At 39.7% G+C, this 15,655-nt stretch overlaps 1 protein-coding gene across 1 annotated transcript in view; it reads left to right on the forward strand.

The window, feature by feature from the left end:
- The window catches only part of ASB4 (ankyrin repeat and SOCS box containing 4), a 107,564-nt gene extending 98,501 nt beyond the window's left edge, over nt 1-9,063 (forward strand). The window contains exons 6-7 of the mRNA XM_027102490.1: nt 5,843-5,956; nt 6,862-9,063. Coding sequence (XP_026958291.1) covers nt 5,843-5,956; nt 6,862-7,050 — 303 coding nt within the window. The 3' untranslated portion in view covers nt 7,051-9,063. The remainder of the gene's footprint in view (nt 1-5,842; nt 5,957-6,861) is intronic.
- The last annotated feature ends 6,592 nt before the right edge of the window (nt 9,064-15,655 follow it).

Below are 15,655 nucleotides of genomic sequence, written 5' to 3' on the forward strand. Positions count from 1 at the left end.
TCATTGTAGTTTTGATTTGCATTTCTCTAATGATTAATGATGTTGAGCATTCTTTCATGTGTTTGTTGGCAATCTGTATATCTTTGTAAAGAGTGTTTCTTGTTCTAAATACCTGTACAATAGGATCTGTGTCTTTAAACCATTCATTTCACTGGTCCTTACTTAAGGATTAAAATAAGATCATCAGAATATATTTGAAAGAGCACTAAACTCAGATGAAGACCTAAAACCATGCTTTCTCTTACTGTGTGCCTCTCTGGGTTTCAATTTCCTCATCTCCAAGTTAGGGGGATTAGATAATTCCTAGGCTCCTTTGCAACTCTAACAGTCTATGATGCTCTTATGGTAGTTTATAAACTAGTGTTCAGAGCAATTAGTCAGCCTCAGGTTTTGTCTGTCTCTTTTGCATAGAGCTACATATCTGCCATCCTCATCCCAACTGCAGAGAAAAGAGCAGCCCCATTTGCCTCAATTTCCCAAGACCAAGGTTCTGGAAAAATTACCTGCCCACCTTGACTATCTTGTACCCATGGAGAAATCCTTCTAGTTATACTTTCCATATACTCAGAAATGCTGACTCTAACTCTTCAGAGGTCCCACAGAAATGGATGTCTAACTCCAGCCCACCTGTTTATCCCCTTAAGGATTACTCTTTATTTAAGTAGACCTGGCTGAAAAAGCCATTGTCAGCAGGTCAGCTTTGTGCACTGTACCCAGACTATGTATGTGAATGGATCGTCTCATTAAACAAGTATTTATGTTGTGCCCATTTGGACCTAGCCACTGGGCAGGATGGTTCTGATGCCTTCACTGGTTTGGAGCTTCAATATACACATTTAGTCTGCAATGGCTTATGACTGCACTTTTTAAATTCGGGGACAATTAAAAGGAGTTGTGTGCTAGAGTTTGGCTCACAGTAGCTCACGAGAGCTGATTGTTAAATTATCAGGAATTTTGTAAGCTGATTGTTAAATGCAACGATTTTTAAAAATTAAGTCATATAAACCTACAACATGGGGCTTCCCTGGTGGCGCAGTGGTTGAGAGTCCGCCTGCCGATGCAGGGGACATGGGTTCATGCCCCGGTCGGGGAAGATCCCACATGCCGCGGAGCGGCTGGGCCTGTGAGCCATGGCCGCTGAGCCTGCGCGTCCGGAGCCTGTGCTCCACAACGGGAGAGGCCACAACAGTGAGAGCCCCGAGTACCACAAAAAAAAAAAAAAAGACCTGCAACAAAGTATACTAAAAACAAAGGTAATAAATATTCAAAACACACTACCTGCCAATTATTTTACTCTACATATCTATGCTCCTGATATTATTTGCATATATTGGATCTATATGGTGGAAACACTATATAATGATGTTACTATACATATCTTCCCCACCATACATTCAGGGACCTCAAATAGGCCATGATGCAACTGTTTACACCACGGAAATCAGCAAATGCTACCAATCAGACCTTAACTTATTGCTTTGTTGATGTCTAGACTTCAGAAATTGATGGAGAGAATGTTACTAATGTAGATTAAACTTAAAAATTTGTAGTGTGTGGTGTCTGTAGCTATTACATTGTGAATAGTACAAAAAATTGAGAAATATGCTTCCAATATTCAAAAAACTATTAAGCGCTTCCACATAGAAGTTACTTATGTCATTGATGAGTGAGTGAGTTTCCAATATATGTCTTCATTGTTTCACATTTGTGAAACAGTTACTCCTTAATGTAATAAAAATGTCAACCAATGTAAACATAGGAACTACATGCACGCTTCAATTGCAGACACAGGTTGGCTATGAATACAACTCATATCTATACAAAATTGATATAAAAATCAGTGATAGCATTCTTAGAGTACCAACTGGCTATATGGAATAGGAAATAAATTATATTGGGTATCTTATTATTTGTAAATTGAGGGCTTCACATTCTTTATATTAGCAAAACTTATAATATACTTATAAACATATATACATACAGTCTTTTTTTTTTTTTTTTTTACAAAATGCCTGTTGTTGAACATTTTCTAGTACACCATTGACTCAAACCTCTGTTCGGTAGAGCCCCTTCTGGTTGCTCTATTTGTTGGGGCTGACACAGTCCTCAGGTGAGGCCATGCCTCCTGAGGCCAGACCATATGATCATCTCAATAGATGCAGGAAAAGCCTTTGATAAAATTCAACATCCATTTATGGTAAAAACTCTCCAGAAAGAGGGCATAGCGGGAACATACCACAACATAATAAAGGCCATATACAGCAAACCCACAGCTAATATCATACTCAACGGTGAAAAGCTGAAAGCATTTCCTATAAGATCAGGAACAAGAGAAGGATGCCCACTCTCACCATTTTATTTTATTTTATTTTATTTTATTTATTTATTTTTGGCTGTGTTGGGTCTTCGTTGCTGTGAGCGGGCTTTCTCTAGCTGTGGCGAGCGGGGGCTACTCTTTGTTGTGGTGCGCGGGCTTCTCATTGTGGTGGCTTCTCTTGTTGCGGAGCATGGGCGCTAGGCACACGGGCTTCAGTAGTTGTGGCTGGTGGGCTCTAGAGCACAGGCTCAGTAGTTGTAGCGCATGGGCTTAGTTGCTCCGCGGCATGTGGGATCTTCCCGGACCAGGGGTCGAACCCGTGTCCCCTGCATTGGCAGGTGGCTTCTTAACCACTGCGCCACCAGGAAAGCCCCTCACCATTTTTATTCAACATGTTTTTGACTTTTGGAGTCACACAGACCTGAGTTTGAATCCTATCTCTGTCATTTACTAGCTAAATACCCTTGTTTAAATTCTCTCACCCTTTGATTTTAAATCTGTAAAGTGGAGATAATTATAGGACTAACCTCATAGGTTGTCTGAAGATTTAGCAAGCTAAACATGCAAAGATTTAACACAGGCCCTGGCACATGATAAGTCCTCAAAAAATGGTAGCTGTAATTTTTTTCCTTCATCCTCTCTCCTGCCTATTAGGATGCATCAAGCTTCAGACCATGGTTCTCTACCTTTTCCGTTTATATCCATTTAGCGTATGATTGACCTAACCAGCACATTCCTTGATGATGCACAGATCTCCCTCTCCATCTTGACCTTCTCATTAGAGCATCCATCATGCACATTTTTAACTGACATGAGGACATAACATAAGAAATATCCTCCTGCTCGTTATCTGACCGTCCTCAAATTAGTATGCCCTTCCTATTTCCTCATTTCCATCGGTGGTACCCCTATTTGTACTTGATCTTAGGCTTCAGAGTTGCAGTCTTTACTCCCTATATCTGATTAGTCATTAAACCCTACTTATTCTTTCTCACAGCTTCGGTTCTCGTGACTAATGGTGAAGCTAGCTGAGAAGCCGTTTGGTGCACTCCCATTCAGCCTCCTCAGGGCTCCCTGCCCTTGATATCCTTGTTTTTCCCTTTGTGCTTTTGCTCATGGTACTCAAGGGACACTGATGATCTTTAAGTTAGCCTCTTATTATTTACTGAATTATATTGCTCTGAACTCTGAAATACCTATATCTTTTATCTTCAACTGGGTTGTAAATTCCTTGAAGACAGAAGCAGGGCATAAACTCAGAATTACTGTCACAGTGCTAAACACAGTGCTCAATAAAGTTTTCCCAATGGAATGAATTGATTGAATATAACCCTTTCTTATTAAGAATACATAATAGCTTCCTATTGCCTATTAAGTCAATCCCAAGCTCTTCAGACTGGCCTTCCAGGTGTACTGTCATCTGACTCCATCTTACCTGCTCTTAACTTTAGTTCTTTCCTGACATGGGCCCTTCATTCAGGTGACCTTGGTACACACACACACACATACACACAACTGGGTATTAAAATACTCATCCTTCTGTCTCAGTTTTGCCGGAAGTCCCAAGACATTGGGTACTTACCACCTCACATTGAAAAATGCAATGCTAGACCACCCTGGATGTTGGAGTTTGAGTTCAGTCAAACTCTTTCCCTGGAGGTAGGAGACAAGGTGTGTAAAAGTTCCAGTCCTCTAATGAAGGATTTGTCTTTCCAGTAACCAGTCCACCTAATGAAGCTCTCTAGGAGCCCCATTAAGACTCACTTCATTAGCATAATTGAAATGGTGGAAAGGAGCTCTTTGTCAAGAACCAGAGGCAAAGACCAAACATGTATTTCTTATTATACCACACCCACAAATACCTCCTTTCCAACTGCAGCTTGAAACAAGCCTAGGCTATGGGAGAGGAGAAACTTTTAAATAAAATTTGGAGTTTCAATTATTCAACTAAAATGGACATTTTTATTACTGAAATGACATTTTTCTCCTATCTAGAGTGACTGGAGTACTTTTTATTATTAAAAATTCAGTAGAGGGCTTCCTTGGTGGCGCAGTGGTTGAGAGTCCGCCTGCTGATGCAGGGGACATGGGTTCGTGCCCCGGTCCGGGAAGATCCCATATGCCGCGGAGCGGCTGGGCCTGTGAGCCATGGCTGCTGAGCCTGCGCGTCCAGAGCCTGTGCTCCGCAACGGGAGAGGCCACAACAGTGAGAGGCCCGCGTACAGCAAAAAAAAAAGAAAAAGAAGAAAAATTAAGTAGAAACAGGTGTGAGCCCTGCCTGAGGTATCATGCCAGGAGTGGAGAAGGGTTCCAGGCAGTGGGTTTGTGTGAGCAGGAGAAAGCGATAATGGAGCTGTGTTTTTATTTTACCCTTTGAAGTACCTCTCTTTCAACACGACTGTTACATTTGCTGATGCTGCACATGTAGACAGGCCTGTAAGTGTATGCAGGCAGGCACACAACACACACACACACACGCACACACCTTTCTACCATTTAGGATCTACAGTTGAACTCATCTCCTCCAAGAAATCATTCCTGGTTAGCGCAATTCACTCAGCTCTCTCTCTTGGAATTTCTATAATTCCTCTTTTTCAAACCCTATAATCTAACACTTATGTATGTGAACCAACCATACATCTCCATTGATCTTCTCTTCTTTCATTTACGTGTTTTTGCTTCTCATTCTTACAGTAAGCCTCTCACCAGAAACCGGTGTGTTTTACTTTGGGGTATGTCTCATCTATTCCTCCATTGTCACTTAATAAAGGCTGCATGATTGATTAGTCAGATATGTCCAGATTTCATGGTAACACCAAAGGTTGGCTAAATATCCAGTTTAGTTTAAAACCTAAAGCTAAATCTTTCTGCCTCCTGATGGAAATGCTGGCCACCTCGACTCGGCTTTCCAGTTTTATTTGGTTAGTCAATGAACTGTTGAACAGAGTGTGCTAATGAAATAACTAATCTTCATGTGATCTTTTATTGCTGATGAAGGTTAAAATACCAGCGAGGGTGATTTGGTACGTGACGTTAGTCCTCTTCAAGCACTGCACTGGGAAGACAGCTTTGGTTAACTTCCATGTTACTCTATAGTTTGTTTTACCTCATAGTCACCAGTAGGCTTGAGTTCTTGGATCACTAACATTCAGCTTTTTGCTAATAAAATTTTCTGTAGAACTAGGAGAATTTCCCAGACAGCTGGAAGTATATTTTGAGACGGGCCTCTCTCAAAATTGCTTTTACGAGCAGGGGATGCATTTCGTCAGGCCCCCACCCTCTTTGTTAGCACCTCTTTTTCACTTGCTCCTGGATGATGAAGGAAATTAGTCTTATGTTATTAATCCTCCCATCCACCATGGGGGCTGACAGTGTGTTTGAATACTCAAAGGCATGAGACTTCTCAAAAGCATTTCAGGGCTCCAAAGAGGCTTATCGGTCCATGAAGTCTTGATGTCTCTGTGCGTGGAAAAGATGAATCATATATGTGCATTGAACAGATGAAACTCTATGGTGTCTCTGCAGGTGATACAGGCTTGCCATTCTTGTCCCAAAGCAATCGAAGTTGTCGTCAATGCCTATGAACATATCAGGTGGAACGTAAAGTGGAAAAGAGCTATCCCTGATGATGACTTGGAGGTAAAGCATCAATTCACTTCCTGTGGGTTTTGCTCTAAAGTACTTCCATAGTGCAATGGAAGTGCAGGAAATTCTAATTCAAAAAATGGGTTTTGAGAATGCTTTTAAGAATTTGAGGATGCTACACAAATACAACAAGACAAAGGGTTATAAAATGCAGGTGTGAGAATAAATAAATAAATAAGTAGGTAGTGCTTAGGAGCATCTTGGGAGTTTCTCCATCTAAGGGCAAGTTGAACAGTTATATAAAGGTAACAGTTTTACTTTCTTCCCGTCAATTTAGATGAATTTAATAATAATAAGAAGAAGAATATTTGGGATTGTTCATATAGCATTTTTATCAGAAGTTTAAATTGTGTAAATTATGTCACTCACTTTAAAAAATTGCTCTATTATTTATATAGATTAATTAATATTAATAATTATATAGATTAATTAATTATATAGATTATTTCATTCACTTTTAAATAACCTGAAGTCTGTAATAGGCAGGTAACAGAGTATCAACAACTTTGTGATGAGTCATGCAGAAAGCCGTTGGCAAAGCTGAGTCCTCATGCTGCGTGTGGACTTTGCTGCCTTTGTGAACCAGCCCTTCCACCTAGCCTCATGTTCTTGGTTTTAGCTGTCACAGGCTGTCCCCAGCATGGGAGAGACGTTGGGCACAGAGTACAAAGCTCACTGGGCCTAGAGGCTAATGGCTTAGGTGCAGTCTTATTCTGCTACTTATTAGCTATCTTAGCTTTAAAAAGTTACTTAACCTGCCTTAGCTTCATTATTCATGTTTAATTTTGCCTCCCCATCAGAGACCGTGGAAAGTAGGGACTAAACACATCCCTATTGATTTCTATTGACGTAAACTCTGAGGCTTTTCTGACTTTAACATGTGTTGCCTTCCTTTTCAGAGATACTGGGATTTTTACCACTCTCTCTTCACTGTGTGCAGTAACTCTCCAAGGACTCTCATGCATTTGTCAAGATGTGCCATTCGAAGAACGTTGCACAGCAGATGTCACAGAGTAATTCCCTTGCTTTCCCTCCCATTGTCATTGAAAAAGTACTTGCTTTTAGAGCCAGAGGGAATCATTTATTAAGCCTTATGAGACAGGAGATCCCAATCCTAGATGTTTAAGTGGACTCGCTGAGTAGACACAGTTTGCATAAATAAAATGGTACTTGGGTTGATTATAACACTTCAGGGATTTAAAAACACTTTACAAACACTGTGTCATTAATCCTAGAGTATCACGGTGAGGGGAAATAAACAAGAGGTAAAGTTAAGGTAGTCTCAAAAACAAGAGCGTATCCAGAAGGTCCTGACATAACAGTAATAATTAATATGTAGAGTGCTCTTACTTGGTGCCTGCTATAATTTTATAAGATTTTTCATATGTTATCTCATTTGAAATGGGACCCAGGTTTTCTTACAACCAATTTCATCCTCTCCCTTATCAGTAATAAGTTTACATTACCGTTCAGTTGGCAAAATGCTAGGCTTTAGGATGGGCCTCTTAATCTTGGTGTCCTCCACCCACTCCCACTTAGCAGAAACTACTATGGCTAGTTTTGCAAACTCCTTTCCATATACTAAGCTCCTCAACTTACTTTTAGTGAAGAAAGCACGAGCATACTCAAAACAAAGAAATCTTTGAGTCAAATTAGAAATGAAAAACAAAGATCAGTCCACTTGAAAGTCAAAATGGACATTTGAACACTCTCATTGAACCAAAGACTGGAGATGCAAAGATGAGTCCGAAGCAAGGACTCCTGCCCTCCAGGATCTCACCATTTCGCAGAGGATCCGGACATGTAAGCAGGGAACTGCAGTGTCAAATGTCAGAGGCAAGAGTAGAGGTGCAGATTCATTCTTAATGCTTGCCTTTCAAAGTCATGTTTCTGACATGAAGTGCGGTTTTCTTTGAAGCATGATGATAAAGAGTGAAGGGATTGTGTGTAGTAGAGAGATCTCCGGCTGCTATGAGTGTAAATGTAAATGTATTCACTTTAAGTTTCCAGGCACATGTACTTATTTTTATTTTAGAATGATTTCGTGCGTAGTGCTTTCCCAGACTCCCTGGGGAAAATATTGCACACTCAGTGGCTCCCATGTGTGTGTGACAAGGAAGTTTAGGAAAATGTGTGCAAGGAAACGTGCGAAGGGAAAGACTTAGGTTGATTACTTTGGTCTTTTTATGTAACAGACTGACATTTCAGAGCATTTTGGCTAGAAGATAAGGGGCACTTTGCTGGTGATGGCCAACTGCAGAAAGCACATGGAAAGACTTTTTGAAAATGGTAAAAGTTTGAGAAACTTGGAAAGACTAGTGTGTTAATCAGGTTTGTTAGCAGTTTGCAGAAAGAGAAACGTAGATGATTAACCTCTGGACCTCATGGTTTATGAGGCCAACTTCGCTTCACTTTTTGTTCTTGCTAATCACTTTTAGATAAGCTCATTGACTCTTAGCATTGCCTTTTAGAGGTTACAGCAGAAGTAATTAAGCACAAACAAATCTATTTGCCAGTTATGAGCAGGGGTTTTTTTTTGGTTGTTGTTGTTGTTTCTGTGGTGTGTGTGTGGTTCTCCATCTTGTTTAACCTTAGATGCTTGAGTTTGCAGTAGAGATGATGTCAAATATTCCACTAGCCTGACACCTAGACTCTGCTTCGCATACTGGGATTTGCATATTCCTGGTGCCATGTAGGAAAAATCATAAGTGGATACAATAATCTTTCTGAAGTATCAGTTCTACTCAGATATTTTGGGAGAAATATTTTATACTAAAATAAGATCTGTATTATGGAATAGAATACTGTATTTGTATGAACTATTCATATAAAATATGATCCTTCAAAAAACAGTTTGCTTACAGCAAGTGGTGTTAGAACACATTCTAGAATGCCAGTCAGAGGTGCTGGGAGAGGATGTTCCTTGCATGGGGAAGTAACATATCTCAGTTGGCCTGCTGTGCTTAAACATTCTGTGCTAATCTAGCATATGATACAGCACTACTTGCTTTGAATGGTTTATTTGTGGATTTAAAGTTATTTCTCCTCATCTTTGAACTTTCATTTAGAGGACTTAAATAAAGCTCTTCTCTTTCCTCTCATCTTTGTGAGTTATTTGCTGATAAGACTTTTTCCTAGCTGACTTTTCAGCAGTTAGACTGAAGAACTCTACATGATCCATTGCTTTATTCAACATTGGGAAAGAAAAAGAAAATGAGGAAATGTGCCTGTAAATAAATAATACTTTCAAAGGAAAGTAAAGGGTAAACACAAATAAAACACAGGCTATTGCTATAAGAACAAGAGTATTTTAATAATAATAAATTGTACTGAATCATACTCTTCCATCTGTCACTATCTCTGTCCTCCTGGGTTTCTAATTTCTTTTCATTCTCACCATTCAATCAACCATGGGCAGGAGAAACAGAGGAAATTATATCCTGATGATACCGTTGTTACTTTTTGTAAATAGTCACTTTAATGACTGTAGATTACATGGGAAGAAGAATCTTTGATATGAGGGAAAGATCACCCATCCAGTTTTCTCCCTTTTCAGGAGGTAGACACACTTGAGTTCTATTTTTTAATCACCTAGTGTTACATTGTCACTTTGTCCTTCCATCCTGAACCCAGCGGCTTCTAATAAAAAACACAGCAGTAAAAAGCTGATTGTAAGGATGAGAAAAGTAACAAACCATTTGCAGTGGATCATCAATGTTGGAAAAATCAGCTGAGCCTTATGTTTTTGTTACACATCTGATTGTTTATGAAGAACTCTTGAAGTTTTGAACGGCACACTTTCAAAACTTTTTTGAAAAATCCAGTTATTCACTTATTTTCTTTGAAACACAGACACCATAGCTAATCTATGGAAGGAATTCATTGTCACTTCCTTTGGAGTATAAACAGATTCATTACAGTTAGATGTTAAGAATTTTGGCTCCGGTGCCTGTCTATCCGGGTTTATATCCTGACTCTCATCCTTATTTGACCCATTATCTAGAGAAAATGACATGCTTGCTGCATGCCTCAATTTCCTCATTTTGGGAATGATAATGGTACCTACTTCATAAAACTTTTATATGATTGTTTTGAGGTGCAGGGGAGGAAAAAGTTTTGCCTGACTCTTTTAGGGTCCTTGGCTGGGTCAAAGACAGATTAACAGGAGGGAAGCATACAAATTTACTTAATATAAGTTTCACATGACATGGGAGCCTTCATAAGGAAATGAAGACCCTGAAGAAACAGACTTGAGTATTTTTATGCGAGGTTTGATGATGAGTGGACAGTTGTGTAGCAATATGATAGGTTAAGGAGTATGAGGTCAGTGTGGTAAACTGGGGGAAACCGGGACCTGTTCGTTAGGATTCCTCTTGGTGTCCGTTTGTCTTAGAAGATAAGGATGCTCCTTTCCTCCAGATTTAGGGAGGGCACCTCCCACAGGAGGGTTTTATGATTTGTTTCAGGGAAGAAGGGGAGGGGATTGTCAGAGTGATCTTCTTGCTTCTGCTGTTTTCTTAAACTCCTTCAGCTTAAATTAGACACTGCGCCAAGGTGCTGTCTATGGGAACAGTGTGTCTGGAGCCCCATCAGAGGGTTAAATTGTTAGTACATTAAAGCACACAGAACAGAGCATGACATTCAGTTAGCTTTTTAATATTATTATTGTCTTTGTTATTGTCATAATCGTTATTATTTAGGGAGAACTTTCTACCAGTGAGTAATATTTTCTTAGAGTGAAGCTACAGCTAAAGGTGATGTGTGGTAGATTTCTGTTCACTTTGGGAAATACTTTTTGAGCTTCTTCTATGTGCCAGGCGCTTTGTTGGCTGCTGGGAATCAAAGGGGGAACAAGGCAAACCAGGTCCCTGACCTTCCTGGGCTTTTTTGAGGTGGAGGATGGAGACGGAAATAACATTGATGTGGAGGATTAGCAAAGAGGCAAATTGATTAATTTGTGAAACTTTGCCCTTTTGTAAGTGGGTTTATCAAGGATGCAATCACTCCTTTTACTATTTAATGAAGGCTGTGGAGTCACTTGAAAATGTATCCTGTGGATAAAGAGGGTTGATCAGCTGTTTCCATCTTCATGGAGGGAAGAGTAGGTGAAGGTTAACTTTGTAGCAGGAGGAGTATAGATTGGCAATGAGATTCCCAGCAGTGAGGGTTACTGCATATCAGAATGAATGAACAGGGAGGATTGGTGGATTTCATTTAATTATTCTTTCACTTTCAAGAATTTATTCAGTACTAATATGTGTGTGGTTCTGTGTGAAATGTGGAAGGAAGAGGGGAGTGTTGGTACCAGTTCACTGCAAGATTCACTTGTAGTAGCTCAAAGTTTTTGTTCGCTTGTTTGTTTTTTACTATGTAGTAAGAGTAAAAGGTATACAGTGGAAAACACAGGAAGAACACTCTTTGACGTAAGTTACAGCAAGATCCTTTCTGACCCACCTCCTAGAGAAATGGAAATAAAAACAAAAATAAACAAATGGGACCTAATGAAACGTAAAAGCTTTTGCACAGCAAAGGAAACCATAAACAGGACGAAAAGACAACCTTCAGAATGGGAGAAAATATTTGCAAACGAAGCAACTGACAAAGGATTAATCTCCAAAATTTACAAGCAGCTCATGCAGCTCAATATCAAAAACACAAACAACCCAACCCAAAAATGGGCAGAAGAGCTAAATAGACATTTCTCCAAAGAAGATACACAGATTGCCAACAAACACATGAAAGGATGCTCAACATCACTAATCATTAGAGAAATGCAAATCAAAACTACAATGAGGTATCACCTCACACCTGTCAGAATGGCCATCATCAAAAAAATCTAGAAACAATAAATGCTGGAGAGGATGTGGAGAGAAGGGAACCCTCTTGCACTGTTGCTGAGAATGTAAATTGATACAGCTACTATGGAGAGCAGTGTGGAGGTTCCTTAAAAAACTACAAATAGAACTACCATATGACCCAGCAATCCCACTACTGGGCATACACCCTGAGAAAACCATAATTCAGAAAGAGTCATGTACCAAAATGTTCATTGCAGCTCTATTTACAATAGCCAGGACATGGAAGCAACCTAACTGTCCATCGACAGAGGAATGGATAAAGAAGATGTGGCACATATATACAATGGAATATTACTCAGCCATAAAAAGAAACGAAATTGAGTTATTTGTAGTGAGGTGGATGGACCTAGAGTCTGTCATACAGAGTGAAGTAAGTCAGAAAGAGAAAAAGAAATACCGTATGCTAACACATATATATGGAATCTAAAAAAAAAAAAATGGTTCTGAAGAACCTAGGGGCAAGACAGGAATAAAGACGCAGACGTAGAGAATGGACTTGAGGACACAGGGAGGAGGAAGGGTAAGCTGGGACGAAGTGAGAGAGTGGCGTGGACATATATACACTATGAAATGTAAAATAGATAGCTAGTGGGAAGCAGCTGCATAGCACAGGGAGATCAGTTTGGTGCTTTGTGACCACCTAGAGGGGTGGGTTAGGGAGGGTGGGAGGGAGACACAAGAGGGAGGGGATATGGGGATATATGTATATGTATAGCTGATTCACTTTGTTATACAGCAGAAACTAACACAACATTGTAAAGCAGTCATACTCCAATAAAGATGTTAAAAAAAAAGGTATACAGTGGGTTTTTAAAATTAGATGCTATCTAACTGAGCTATTTTTCTGTCAGCCTGCCATCAAATAGTTGATTGGAAATGATTTTCAAAATTTATATTTCATTGATAAATTGCCTTCTTCCTATGTTTGGTCACACTTGTCACTGATGAGAATCAATGCATGAAATATGCAAAAACATCCTTCAAGAGGCAGTTGATTATTTTTTCTTTTCTTATTTTTTCCTTTTTCTTTCTTTCTTTTAAATTTTAGTGACACTAAGTAGATTAGGTGTGCTGAAATTTCTTCTTTAGTAATTGGTTTTCTCAGATAGAGGTATGCCTCAATGATATTGTATAACAACTATGCAAATATATGCTAATCCAGCCAAGGAAATGTAATAATGATGCTACCTTGTACTTTTTAAATTAAAGACACCAGGGGATTCGTTCTTAGTGCTTAATCAAGCACAGAAGAATTGACAAAACAGAACTATCATCGTGGGGCGTTTAAGGTGATTTTGAAGTAGAAGTTAGGTACCAGGGGTCTTCCTAAGGTCCAGGAGCCCAGACATTGCCCAGAGTCACAAGGGAAGACGTTTATTCACTGCCCCATATCAGATTTCAGGGAACCTGACCCTGTTTAATTGAGAAGAGGTGGGAACCAATGGAGATTATAATCAATTTAATTCAGGAAGAAAGACAAAAACCCATAGCTGCCTTTCAAAATACAAACTCTCTCTCTCCCCTGTTCAGGGTCCTGGCAGGATGACTTTCAGGGGCTGCATGAGCCGAACTCCTTTCCCCTGGCTTCTTGGTGGGTTCAGTGGGAAAACCAGCCAGAGACGGAAGAGCAGGAAGAGACAGAGATAGGGACACTTCCAGGCTCCTTCCCTGCTGAGCCTTCTCTTGATGGTGGCTGAATTCCTTTCTCAAGGCCACAGCTCCTGTTATGAGCCCTTCTCCTAAGCTACCATTCTCCACTTTTTTCCTTCAGACCTAGGGTAGTCAAGGCTTCCTCTTGTTGCCTCTGTCCCAGGTGCTTCATCATTCCTTGCTATCTACATTTCTATAAATATTCCTTGGTGAAATTCTCTTCAATCACCCCTACTGAGTACGCAGTTTATTTCCTATAGGGATCTTGACAAATGCACAAACACATATAAGACTGTGATAAGTCAGTGAGAGCTCAGTTGGTGGTCATAGTAAGTGCTGTCAGTGTTGAGGGAAGAGAGGGGTCACTGTGGACCAGTGGTCAGGCCGGTGGACTTGAGCTGTGAACTGAAGAAGGGTGGGGTTGGGTAATAATTTGAGTGAAAGTAGTACAGCGGAAGGGGTGGAGTTTAAGGTGAGTAGCCTCAGTGAAGGGTTAACGCTGTAACATACGATGAGCATTCACTGTCACCGAGTAGGCAAGTTGGACACAAGTAGAAGATGAACATTTGTTGTAGAGAGTAGAGAATAAGGTTGGCAGGACTGGGTGGGATCAAATTATGAAACATCTTGAGCCATGGGGAAGCAGCATGGAAAACCAATGGAATATTATTATTACCATAATTGTTCTTTTGCAACCTTATAACTTTTATAGTAATAATAATTATGATACAACTACATAACATTTATATGATATGATTTTCAGAGCATCTTATGAGGCTTAATGCAGATAACTGCCTTTACCATTAACCTCCACTCTCCTTCCATGGCAAAATATATATATACAATTCTGAAGATTTAGATGTGAAAAAAATCTAAACAAAAGATGAATAATCCCTTTTCTTACCATGTAAAACACTCCAATCAAATGGAGTAATTTACTTGAGCAAAAAGGAATGATAGCCTTGCATTTTTTAATATCAAAAAGCTAAAGAATTTTTTTAATTGCATGAAAGAAAAAAGAGGAAACCTTTCTTCCAGGGCAAAAGAGGATGAAGGGACAGAGGCAACATTTGGAGTTCGAGCGCCATTTATAATTCTCGCCACAGCAGTGTTCAAGTGATAAATTGTTTACAGAAGCATTGACATAATTACAGTCCTTCAGGAGCCCCAGAGCTCCCAGGATTGCTGAAATCAGAGGGACAATGAAAGGCCTCTTCTTAGGATGATCCATCAGAGAAAAGCTTAGGCAGCAGCGTTGTTTCTAAGTAACTTTGGCTGGTTCTGTGATAAAGATACATACAAAGAAGCTGCAAAGTTTTGCTCCTGTGCATTAGCAATACAGTGTGACACAGGGAGGGATAATCTGAATTTTGGAATTCAGTAGTTGGGTTTTAATCTGGATTGTGCCACTTAATAACTGTGTGAACTTGGGCCAGTTTCTTAACCTACGTGTCAATTTCTGTATTTGGATAGAAGTGATTAACTACCTGATTTGGGAACTAAATGAAATGATGCATGTAGAGCATCTAAAGTGTCTTGTGTATAGTTGAACCTTAATAAATGCTCAGATGGTACATGCATCTTCTGGGTGGGACACATTGTGTGGAATACATCTGAGGACATATAGAGTTTCTAAGACATGCATGGCACGGACCACGGGCTTTTTATTGCATTTTAACTGCAATGATTTTTTCCTGTGGTACCAACTCTCTGAGGCAAACTGTTCCAGGCTGACTTCGTTAACGGTCCTCGGCTCTTGGCAGTTTGGCCTGAAGGAGGCAGTGTAGGAGAGTTTTCTCCCTGCCATGAATCAGAGCAGTGGAACTACCAGCAGCTCTCAATTCTAAAAATAAATTCAAAATGACTTGAAGACTTAAATACAAGACATGACACCATAAAACTTCTAGGAGAGAACATAGGCAAAATATTCTCTGACGTAGATTGTAGCAATGTGTTCTTAGGTCAGTCTCACAAAATGAAAGAAATAAAAGCAAAAATAAACAAATGGGACCTAATCAAACTTATAAACTTTTGTACAGCAAAGGAAACCATAAACAAAACAAAAAGACAACGTACAGACTGGGAGAAAATATTTATAAATGATGCAACCAACAAGGGATTAGTTTCCAGAATATACAAACAGCTCGATATCAAAAAAAAAATAAAAAAATGGACAGAAGACCTA

The sequence above is a fragment of the Aethalodelphis obliquidens genome, unplaced genomic scaffold (assembly GCF_003676395.1).
Source record: "Aethalodelphis obliquidens isolate GAN/ISIS:26980383/991018 unplaced genomic scaffold, ASM367639v1 scaffold5, whole genome shotgun sequence".
Classification (NCBI taxonomy): domain Eukaryota; kingdom Metazoa; phylum Chordata; class Mammalia; order Artiodactyla; family Delphinidae; genus Aethalodelphis; species Aethalodelphis obliquidens.